The 12488-nt window shown below is 36.0% G+C and overlaps 1 protein-coding gene across 2 annotated transcripts in view; it reads left to right on the forward strand.

Moving 5' to 3' along the window:
• Positions 1–1446: 1446 nt before the first annotated feature.
• mrc2 (mannose receptor, C type 2) overlaps positions 1447–12488 on the forward strand; it is a 35851-nt gene continuing 24809 nt past the window's right edge. Inside the window, exons 1-2 of one of the 2 annotated variants that reach the window (XM_052552868.1) lie at positions 1447–1874; positions 8722–9156. In XM_052552868.1, coding sequence (XP_052408828.1) covers positions 1754–1874; positions 8722–9156 — 556 coding nt within the window. In that variant the 5' untranslated portion in view covers positions 1447–1753. The remainder of the gene's footprint in view (positions 1875–8721; positions 9157–12488) is intronic. The other variant, XM_052552867.1, reaches the window with a different exon arrangement.

Raw genomic sequence — 12488 nt, forward strand, 5'->3', positions numbered from 1 at the left:
TCATGGTCAAAATCTATTACTGAATAGTCACCCACAATCTGCACAGACCCTAATAATATGCATTATATGTATATGTAATTACCACTTTATTATTTTATCTATTGTAATTTTTAACTGTGTTGCAAAGAAGAAATCTAATTTACATCTTAAGCAGACTTCCAGACTCTGACTCACCGTTTGGAGATTGTTTTGGACAAACATGTAGCAGCTAGAACCTGTGGATAATTGTTTTACCAAACCAGGCCTGTCTAACTATTCCAACCCAACCACTCCACTCCACCCTCTTATTTACTCTGGCCTAGTGATCTCATGCCTGATCACTTTACAGAACCTGTCCTGGATCGCCCAGCTGTGCAAGGACTGTTAAAAACATCCACAGCTTGAATTCAAGTGTTCTCCTGTCATATCTCAGGCTGTCTCACAAAGTTTGTCCAACATAATTGTGTTTCTACTGGCTGTAAGTAAAGCTGTCATATATGGCACATATTAGTACCTAAAGTGTAAATATTAGTATTTTTTGAGAGGGTACTGTGAGAACATGGAGCAAAGAAAAATGACTGAATGAATGTGGTCACAAAAAGTATTGATGGTATGACATCTTTGATAAACTTTTATATAACAATAACATACATCTTCCATTAAAAGTAACATGTTTTTCTTTTTTTGTGTGTCAATTACATTTATTAATTCTGCTGTTTTATCCAAAGTGACTTAAAAAAAAGGAACACAAAAAGTGATTCATCATAGAGACGCAAATAGAAAGAAGTGCTTGTAATACAAAGTTTTAGTACAAGTTACAACAGGAAAAGTGAAACCATCGAGAAGTGTTTTTTTTATGTTTTTCCCAGTAGGATGCAGTTAATGGCTCTCAAACAAGATAAGTTTTCCGCTGTCTCTTTATAATGTTGTCAGAGATTCAGTATTCTGGATGGGGTCGAGAAGATCATCCCACCAGCAAGGAACATGTTACAAAAATGTGTTGGAAAAAGACATTGTGTCCAAATATATATGGACCTAACTGTGTGTCTGTATATATATATATATATATATATATATATATAAATTATTTCATTAATTTAAAAACATTCATAATTAATAATAATAATAATAATGCTTAAATATTTAGGGCCAAATAAATTGAAAACATTTTAATAAATAAATCATTGGTTTGACCTCTTGAGGTTAAGCACTTCCTTCCACTATCCATTTGTTGACCATTTGGCTTTCATGCCCTAACATAGATTGTAGGTATTTGTGGACAGTCATATGTTTATATGCATTTTTTCTGAATGTGTATGAAAACTATTGGTCTTTAAAACGTTGTGTTATTAGTCTAACTTCATGCGCCAACTTCAGAAACCAGGCAGGGTAGAATATTTAGGCTACTTGTTTCTTTCCCCAGTATAGCGTACTAGAGCTGAAATATAGGTTACACAAACAATGAACAATGTGGTGCTTCTCTTCCCTCAGAGCAGAGAGTTGCGAACTTCTGGTAAATTCTCAGTCCTGACTCCTGGACGCTTCTCCCGGGTGTCGGGTAGTCATTCAAACTTATTTCTCCGCCTTCTTCTGCTTCTCTTTCCTGGGACGTGTGCAGTGAAAGTGAGCGGTCTGCCCCTCTCATTCACTCTGAACTCATCACAGTCCACGCACACAGCGACACTGACACTCTCAAAGCCTGTCTGTTCGTCACCGTTCCTGCTTCTCTTTCAGCGATCATCCGTTTTTCTCTCCGTTTCACCTTTCCGCGGGCATGCATCAGCGCGGTGGCGGGCACCGGGAGGGCTGCTGGAGTCGCGCGTGGATAAATGTTTGCAGATGCACTTTATATTTATTTCTGCTATTAAGTCTGGAGCGGAGCACCGTGCACTCAGGTAGGAAACATTTACGCTTCATTATCACTTTTTTTTTCTCGCTATGCCTTTTTTTGAATGCTTTGTTGTCATGATTATTGACGTGTTATGTGATTTAAAAGTAATACTAATAATGTGAGGCTTGGTTTTATTTGGGGTGCTGTTGTGTTATGTTGGCCCTGGCTGCACTTATGTGAAGGAATGCCACGAAAGTCCAAATTCTGAGTGGAACCAGATGTGAGAAGAGAAAGAGAGACCGGGGGAGGGGAGTGCGAGCGCTGGTGCTGGGGCTATTGATTCGTTCCAGTGATTCGGATCATTTGAATCGATTCACTCAGAGAACTCACTTTGTGGATGCTTTCTATTAGGTTACGCCAATAGGTGGCGACCTTTTGTCTGGTATTTTTGAGTCACTGAATCGTTTACTTGAATTATTTCTTCATAGACGTGATGTTTTTAATGACTGAAAGCTTTGTTAACTTACCTGGATAAACTATAAAAAAATGAAACTCTGGTAAAAGAAACAGAAGAGCAACAAAGCAAAGCCACATGAAAAATGTCCATGATTTTGCCAGCTGTGCCAGCTACATACTTTCAACAAACTATAGAAATAAGACACTTGTTCATTTCTTGGTTCATTTTCTTAACAACCAAGTGTATTTAGCCTAAATGCTCATTTTAGTTCAACAAGTTCAGTTAGTTCAACAAATTATGCTTAATTATAGTTCGCACTCTAGCGGTATTTCATCATTTTGTAGGCTATGTATTCAGAACAGATAAGAAGTTCTTGCTTTAAAAGGGAGAGTTCGTGAACTAGTCCGTGAATGAAGGTAAGGAGACTGATTCGTTCACTTGGACTAAAAGATTCGTTCAGGAAACTCGCTCACGGGCGCTGCATCATCAGCACAGCTTTTAAGTATTATAGCACAACTTTAGTGGTCGAAGGGACATTTTTCGTTATAAAGGGACGATCTTTATGGTTTTTCGCAGAAGCTTGTTCTAGATTTCTCACTGCTCTGTTAACATGTTCTCAAGCATTTGACTCTCACCCCGTAAGCAGATGTGCCCTAAATATATCCGGTTACACAATAACGAGCCGCAGCTGAGGGCTGTCTACTTCTCGGTGGTCTTGTATAGTTTTTAGTGCTTCTCTCAACTTCACAGTCCAGCAGAGACCGGATAGGTTTTTGCACCTCTGTGTCAGGGACTGTCACAACCTTATTAAAAAGGAAAAAAGAAAAAATTTTAGAAGAACAGAGCAGTGTTGTTGAACAAGCTAAAAATACGTCATCAAAGACCTAACACAAAGTACTGTTGGCAGTGTCACCTCAGGAGTGGACCTGTTTAATCACAACAGCATAGTCTGCTTATTAAATCATTTAAATGACAAAACATTTGATAGGCTATTTTCATCACCTAAATGTTGTTTTTATATAGCCTAGGCATAATATTTAAAATGTAATGCTCAATTTAGTATCTGGTTAGCCAGTATGTCATTATTTCTTTTTTAAATGTTGCCGTTTTTATATTTTAATCTGCATGCACGTATTGTAAAAAATAAAATAAAATAGAATTAAGCACATTTCTACTGATTATTCAAAACTTTAATTATATATTTAATATAAGTGCTTTTTGGCCCATTGACACTTTAAAATAAAAGCAAAAAATTACGTAAATGTTTTTATTTTTGAAATGTACTATTGTTGTAGTATCTTTATTATTGTATCTTTTTAGCTTTTTCTCTAGCTCTTGCTTTTTTTATATTGATAATGCTTTTTTCAATTTTGTGTCACAAACATGCCAGTACAGTAAAAACTGGGAGCAGACCCTTATATTGTATCTGTTTCAGTCTTGGTTGGGGTTGGTTCTCAGGTCACAGCTCTGGTTAGGTTTAGGGCTCAGTAACGGGAGCCGAGAAACAAATACCGGCCGGAATTTCCTGTGTGTTGGTCAGTCTCTGTGTTTACAGAATAAAAGGATCATCTACACAAAACCCTGACCTCCCTTTGCACCCTTCCTTTTGCTCCCTCACTTCTCTTTTTTTTCCCCTCCGTCTCTCAGCTGGCTTGTTACCTTCCTGCCTCTAACTCCATCTCTCTCTCTCATATCCCTTACTCATTACCCTCCTCCAAAAAGGGGAAGTAAGAAACAAAAATACATCTGTCATAATAATAAATGTTTAGCTTTGGTATCTTAGAATCATGGTTCAAGAAAACCACATACCACCACATTGACTAAGCTCACACACCCTTTCATGAAGTGGAGTCCCCCCCACCGAGCGCCTGTTTCTTCTGCCTCTTCCATTTTCTAGTATCCTTTGTATTTTTCATGGGGACTTACACTCCAAATTCCAAAGCCATCGACCAGTTTCTAAAATGTTGGCGATAGTAGATTTGAAAAACGTACAGAAGTGCACTCCCAAAAATTAAAGTTCTAAAAGGAGGTTTTTGGAGTGAAGAACAATGTTGGTTCTTTTAAAAGTCTTTCAGTGAACAGCTCTTGGAAGAACCTTTGAAGAATTTAAAGAACTTTTTTTAAACCATAAAGAAGCTTTTGTGCTTTGGAAAGGTTCTGTGGATGATGTAGGTTCTTCATGGAACCATGTGTCAAATAAAGAAACCTTAGTTTTTAAAAGTTATTGCTGTTTTATCAGAATAACTTTTCTGTAAAATAGACAAACTGACTGATAATTCACCTAGGCCTTGCTAAACCAGTTGTTCATTTTAGTACCTAAAATAAGTGTCCCCTGCTACATCTTATTTGGCATCAGTGCATTGTATTGTATAAGTTCATATATTAGCATTAAATCAGCCACTCTGACCATAGACTGTTAGAAAACCAATATTAGTCAAACAGCACTAACCAGGTCATTGCTAATTGATAACAACAATTGATTATTGCCTGGGGTGGAATACCATTACCGCAGCAATTTTTCCTGTGTGTGTTAGCCTAGAGTTGGCGTTTGTGTGGTAACTGTTTCAGATGACAAGTATTGAATCAGGCCTGTTTTAACAGTGCCAAGGCCCACTTGAAACCTTAAGAAAACAATAAATCGGAGATCTTCCACGATGCAGTGCAGAGTCTCCGAAGCAGAGACAAATTTCGCCCACACTAGTCATATCAATGACATCATCCGCATTATATAATCAGTGATCGCAAAAACAATTCGTTTAGCTGCGCGGTCTCATCCGTGCCATGTTCTCATCTCTACCATCTGGAAGAAGGTGGTTCAGGAGCATTCGTGCCAAAACCACAGGCTGAAAAAGGTTCCTTCCTGTAAGCTGTCGGCCTACTCAATAACTGTCCGGCAAGCTTCTAATGGATGGCATTCATTCTCTCAGTGCCATTCAGACAAATCACCCATAGCCATTCATTTCTCTTTAAGCACACAGCCACTGCTGATCTGCAGACACTTTACATTACAATCTGTATATTGTTTTTATTTATAACACCATACTCTGCATTATTTACGCACATCCTATGGCAGTTGTCATGGGATTTGTGTCTGTTTTATGTTATGCAGTAGTCGTCATTAAGCAGATGCTTTTATTCAAAGCAAGGATTCACTTACAGCAGCCTTGTTTTAAGTAACTTACTTTGCTCACAGGCACAATGATAATGATAGTTCTTCTTTTATGAATACGTAATTGTAAGTGTCATTATTATTATTATTATTACACAAAAGTAATAATATTAATATTTTTTCAGTTAATTCATTTGGCCTATACTTATTTGAACATGCTTGTGTGTGTATATATATATATATATATATATATATATATATATATATATATATATATATATATATATATATATATATATATATATATATTATTAAATTAAATATTTTAATTTAATTTAATTTAATTTAATTTAGCAGACACTTTTATCCAAATTGACTTACAGTGCATTCAGGCTATCAATTTTTACCTATGATATATATGTGAAAAAAATCTGAAAATGACTTCCTGACCTGATCAAATTAAAACTGCTCTCATCATCAGAAGGTGGATCATATATTATAAGACTGAAACTCTTTTTGTGTGTTTATTGAAATGCCCACAATTAGTCATTTAAGTAAAGCCTTGATTTCTAATGAAGGTATTAAGGCATTAGTATTAGTAGGGTGTTGGTATAAGGTATGAAGGTATTATGCTCATGAAATGCCTGAGCCTGCTTTGCCCTTTATCTGTCAGAAGTAGAGAGAAACTCTTTGATGTTTGTGTGACGACGCACGTCTGTACCATCCTTCCTCCTGAAATATGTCTCCCCAGGGTCTTCCCTCCACCAATTATATGACTCACTCAGATCACATGATGCCCTCAAATTCTTCTGCTGTTCTGCTGGAAGATGGAAAGACCTGTTTTAATCCCGGTCTGTCAAGGATTGCGCGTCATTAATAAGTGGAATCAGGACCTCATGGAAAGAATTGTCCTAGTTACATTTGTTCACAGTTTCAACTCTTGTTATTTTACATCTCACTAGTTAAAAACTTGATCTTGGATTTTCCATGTTCTGTTGCCATATCCTGGTAAAAACTGTTTAAATGCTTTTCGGAGCCACTGCATATTTACCTTTTAATTTATTTTACATCGTTACAGAAGTTGTTCACATTTTTGACAGCGTGCTTGCTTATGGAAATATATGTTTGAGCATTGATGTTCAGAAAGTCTCCCAGGGTCTCAGTCAACTTTCTGTCTCTGTTTTGTTTTCAAAGTAAGGAAGGTCCTGTTTGTTTTTGGATTGATCCCATTTCCCATTTCCCTGCTTTAGAAGTACTCTGTTTGGAAACACAGCTGTGTTTCTCTCGAGTCTTTCTTCAGGCTCTTTCTTTTGCTCTGATTTTCTTTCTCTCTGACGTTGTGGTTGTAACCTTGCATTCCCCCTGCAGGAATGAGAGGGTGCATGAGAGAGACAGATAAAGAGAGAGAAAAGCAGAATGGAAGTATAAAAAGAAACCAGACTGGTGTTTGGGAGCGCTGCTGGGTTTGGCTCTTCTGCCTTCTGCTTGACTCTCCTCCTAGCTATCTCTGTCCCCTGTCCTTCTCTCAATAAACAACATATACCGTACCTAGTCAAATACCAATATATGTATCTATTCTTAGTGTAACTGTCAGTATCTGGTAGAAGCTTTATAGTGTTTTTTTTCTAAGAAGGAAATGAACTGCCTCTCAAAAATATAGGATAAGAAAATAATCCACAGAGCAAAAACAAAACAACAAATATTGCGAAATATGAGATTAAACTCAGTGACACTAGGAAATAAAGTTTGACACCAGTAATTAACTTGACAATATGTTAATGCAGCCTATTATGTTTGCAAATCGCCTACAAATCATCTGAACAGATTAAACCAATAAAAATGAATGAAATATTTACAACATAGATAACTCATCCATTCAGATTTCATCACTTCCAGTCATCCTATAATCAAATGTACTATAAATTTACTACTTAATTTACTATTTTAAATGGACTAAATATTCTTGAGTAGGTATTCATTGCTATATCTTATAGTAATAATAATAATAATAATAAAAAAAAACGATTTTGATGCAACATTGCTTTAATATATTTATTCAGCAAGGATGCATTAAATTGATGAGAAGTGCAACTGGAGACATTTATAATCTTACAGAGGAACAGCCGTTCTTTTGAACTTCATCAGTGAATCATGAGAAAATATTAAGGAGTACTGTTTCCACTAAAATATTAAGGAGCACATGTTTTCAACACTGATAATGAAAAGAGCAGCAAATCATCATATCCTAATGATTTCTGAAGTTTCTGATGTGCCACTGAAGACTGGAGTGATTTATAAAGCAGATTCAGTTTTGCCATAACAGGAATAAATTACATTTTAAAATAGAAAATAGTTCTTTTAAATCGTATCAGTGATTCACAATATTACTGTTTTACTGCATTTTGATAATAAAATGCAGCCTTGATGAGCGTAAGAGAATTCTTCAAATAAATGAATTAATAATGTGTATGTTTGTATATATAGAAGACCACAAGCCACTGATGGACGCAGTTATGAAGAGCCCAGGATAAATGTGTGTGCTCAAAACACAAAAGAGGGATATTGCCAATGTCTGCATTCTCTCAGGGCAGTTTCTGTTGGGCTTTTCTGTTTTGTTTTTGTAAATTACTGTCTATTTGCAGACAGACATATGATGTGTTCCAAAACCAAAGCATGCAAGAGATAGAGAGAAAAAAAATAGATGAAAAGTTCCAATTGCAGGCTATACTGTATTATACCACAGAGAGCAGCCATTATGAAAGCCACACATACAGAATATGAGAACATTAAACTGCAGATTTCCCCTCAAAACAATAACTTTTTTTATATATTATTATTGTTTTACCTGTAATTAAATCACTGTTTTACAACCGAGGCAAGTTAAAGCACATGCAAGCGTTTTGTGGGATTGTTTGAAGAGGACTTGTGCTTTGCTTGTGTTGGATAAGAACTACTTGTTTTTGTTGAACATATGAGTGGCTGAAAGAGAATCAAAAGGGGTTTGCTTATTCTACTGCAGTAATAATATACTGTGAAAATAACTGTGTCAAAACAGTCAACAGTTTTGGTCACATGATAATTCTCTCTGTAGGATCAGTCATTTGGTTTAATGGTGTGTAAAATCATTACAAACTTTTGTAAATGCCTAGGCTGGAATCAAACATGAATGATCTTTCCATATTTACGATTATCAGATTTCTCTTGTACAATGTACAGTATTTCAGTTTCAAACAAATAGCCTAACATCTCTCTCTCTCTCTCTCTCTCTCTCTCTCTCTCTCTCTCTCTCTCTCTCTCTCTCTCTCTCTCTCTCTCTCTCTCTCTCTCTCTCTCTCTCTGCAACAGCACATACGGATGGATCGGACACTTTTGCGTTTTTCCACGAGGGAGCGCAGGGCTGCCTGGGGGTACGAGATCACATGCTGTACCTCACTTCTTCCTGCAAGGGTGACACCCAGCTGTGGAAATGGGTGACCAGGGGGCGGCTCTTCAACATTGGCTCCTCCCTCTGCCTGGGCATCACCACGGGCAACGTGAGCACATCTGGAGACAAGTCACCCCTGGGCGTGTTTCGCTGTGACTACGAGCCTCCGCGAGTGCGCTGGACCTGGAGCTGCAGCAAGTTCTTGGAGATACTTGAAAATTACTTGCCCTCCCCTAAATTACTTCCCAACACCGGCAATGTCTCGGCCGCCGGCTCCCCTCCTGCAAGATCCCCCTCCCAAAAGCCTCTGTGGCGAGTCTATGACAATCAAGACCTTTGCGCCAAGTCATACCGAGGTCAGCACATTTACATCACAGTTACACAATATCAGTAATCTGCCTAAAGGGAATTGCAGCCAGTCAGCATTTACTTGATGTTTAAAATACATTACCTTTCAAAAGTTTGCCGTTGGTAAGATGTTTTTAATGTTTTTGAAAAGGAAGTCTTGTATGCTCACCAAAGCTGCATTATTTTATACAGCTATGTGGACCAATAAGATCCAATAAGAAACCAAGCAATCAACAAAATGTCCTGCCATTTGTTTATGTTTTTCTTGCTGTCGCACATATTTATTTATTCATTTACTCATTGATGCAGTGTCATTGAACATAGAGAAATTAATGATTAAGGAAAGAAGAAATGAGAAAAGGATCAAGAAAAGATTGATTTAAAAAAAGAAAGAAAGAAAGGGCAAGGAACTTAGTCCGAACAGAGTAAAGGATGTTTAAACTAGGCCACATGTCTTTTGGACCTCAGTGATATTTAGACTAGGCTAGGGTTTTCTGCGTGTGGATGTTTTTGGCCAAGGGCAACTCTAAATTTGTCCTGATTGGCTACTCACCAAAAAAGAAGCCAATTAAAAAGTCTGGCCAGTGTTTGTGTACAGTGCTGAGGCCCAGTCGACTCTCAGTCTGAGTCCCATCAGACAATCTGTCTCATACTGACTCATTTAGTTCTGAAATCACAGCCATTCATTGCTCCAAAGTAGGTAATCTGTGGTTTAGCTAGTTCACAATGACTGAGGAGTTTATGTAATGCTCCGGAAGTTCTTTCAGAAGGACTAGGTTTCATATATTTAACATTACTGACGGACATTGTGGTTTTATAGTAGGCTAAGACCCATTACATTTTTGGTTATGTTAAGGTTTCTTGAATTTTTGCATTTATCTGCCAGTGTTGATGGAGCAATGTACAAAAATACTCTTGAGGGTGTTTCCTTCACTGTTATTTAGCGGGTGCTTTGATGCTAGATGCTGGTCAGGTTTAGGCTCGGTGGTGAGATTGCATCACATGTGATGGGATACTGGATACCACAAAATAATACAAAAAGACAATAATACTAAGACAATAATTCGACAACATATTTCTATAGCATTGTCTTCACTGCTTGCACGCAAAAACAAGCATACAGCAAGACCAATATAGTTCAATTCATAAACAAATTACTCTTACAGTATGAGCCAATTCTTTTGAATGAATCCTTCTCCACTTCATGAGGTATCGGTTTATGTGTACTTAAAGGGTTAGTTCATTGAAAAATAAAAATTCTGTAATTAATTACTCGCCCTCATGTCGTTCTAAACCTGTAAGACCTTCATTCATCTTCAGATCACAAAGTTAGATATTATTGATGAAATCTGAGAGCTTTCTGACCCTCCATAGACAGCACCTGACACTTTCGAGGCCCTGAAAAGTAGCATGGAAGTTGTTTTTAAGGACATGTCACATTGACGGTTTTATCAACTTCCTTAGTAATTACTGACAGAAATGTCATTTTTGGGTGACTTATACTTTTAAATTTATATTTTAACTAACTGGTTGTTTATATGATAGTTATACATATAGTTATATTTTCAGCACAGAACGATATTTTAAAAATACTATTATATTAAATCTATTCAGAACAGAATTTAAATGCGTTAAAATATTTTCTTCATCACTGAATGTAATGAATATTGTTAAATTAAATATTTTACAAATTCAGAACAGAATTTAGTTACAATAAAATGACATTTTGATAAAAAAAATATTACAGTTTTTCTCAGTCACTTTGGTGCATTTTTCAAAACAGAAATGAAATTCTCAAAACTACTTGTACAACCTCCACATCATCTAGCCATTTATACACATCATAAAACCAGTTTCTCATTCTTTTGAACAAGTTGCGATTGCTTTTGTACATTCATGCAATTGATTATGCATGTTTATCGGCAGTTTCCTACATTATCAGTTGCTCATGTCATGTCGCTCAAAACGTATTGCATAGTTTTCTGTGCAACAGTCTTACCCCTCAAAACATCTAGTCTTTAGTTCATCATATAAGTCATTAAATGCAAAATGGTTAATCTAGTTGTCAAAAACTGCCTAGCACACTTTTTATATTTATTTTTACACATTATTATTAGACTTTTTGTACATTTGGCATGAATTGTCCAAGTGAATCTTGACTTATGAAGAGAATGTATATGATAAACCAATGATAAACCCTTTCTCTGAAATAGCTCAAAGGTTCATCTCATGAATCTTCAGTTGAAAAGCTTATACTGTATAGACAGAGGACAACACAAGAGTTACACATTATGAAAATGGACTTATTTTCATATTTGTGTCCATATTTGTTTTTCCTTTTCTATATCACAATGACATTGTAAAGGTTTTTTTTTTTGGTCAGACTTTGTAAAAGTGTAACTGGGAATTCTATCCAGTCTCTTTCAGTCAATATCCCACATACAGTAATGTGTAAAATGTGTACGTTTGAAATGGATATATGGCATACATAAGCATATGGCATATTGTTCAATACAGTAGTTTACATCAGATCATCCCTCCAGAGTAAACTGTTACATTGACAACATGACTAAGCAATTTGACTGTCTTATCCGTAAACTATGACACAAGGACTTGTCATTCTGATGGCACTGACATGTTCATTGACACAGATATTTATTTTTGAGAGATGAACTAAGGATTTTGAGCAGGAGACTGGCTTTTGCAGGTAATTCATGGTGATTTGCTATTTGTACGAGTTGTTTTGAGAAATGCACTTTATGTTTTGCAAATTGTGAGTTTGATTCGAGAAATGTACCAAAGCGACTGAGAAAAACTGTAGATTAAAAGTTATACACAATTATAACAATTTAATTGGAATACAGTTATATTTTGTTTAACAAATATTGTTTTAAATAATTTATTTATTAATTTTAATAATATTTTACAGAACATTATTTTTATAGCATTTTTTTGTAGTATACCAAGTTATTGGGGGCTTACAGTTGCTTGCACTAACTGCACACATTTTCAAAACTTTGTGAAAACTTTGTGAAAATGAAGCACTTCATGCAAAATATCGCAAACACATCTCAAGAGTAAACATTTGTCTTATGTTGCAAACAACATACATAACATATATATATATGTTATGTAGTGTATAAACACACAGTTATTCAAAACCTAAAGCTCTTCTTTCCTACATTTCTGTACAAGATTGAAAATAATTGAGAGTTGGAAACCAAACTTTTTTTTGTACTTTAAGCATTTGTGGTTGTGAATACAGTATTGCACAAAAAGAAAAAAATAACGACATCAGCCATGTGTAGTCATGTAGATGTGTAATTTATGGGCCTATTCT

This window comes from Carassius gibelio, chromosome B3 (genome assembly GCF_023724105.1).
Source record: "Carassius gibelio isolate Cgi1373 ecotype wild population from Czech Republic chromosome B3, carGib1.2-hapl.c, whole genome shotgun sequence".
NCBI classification, from domain to species: Eukaryota; Metazoa; Chordata; class Actinopteri; order Cypriniformes; family Cyprinidae; genus Carassius; species Carassius gibelio.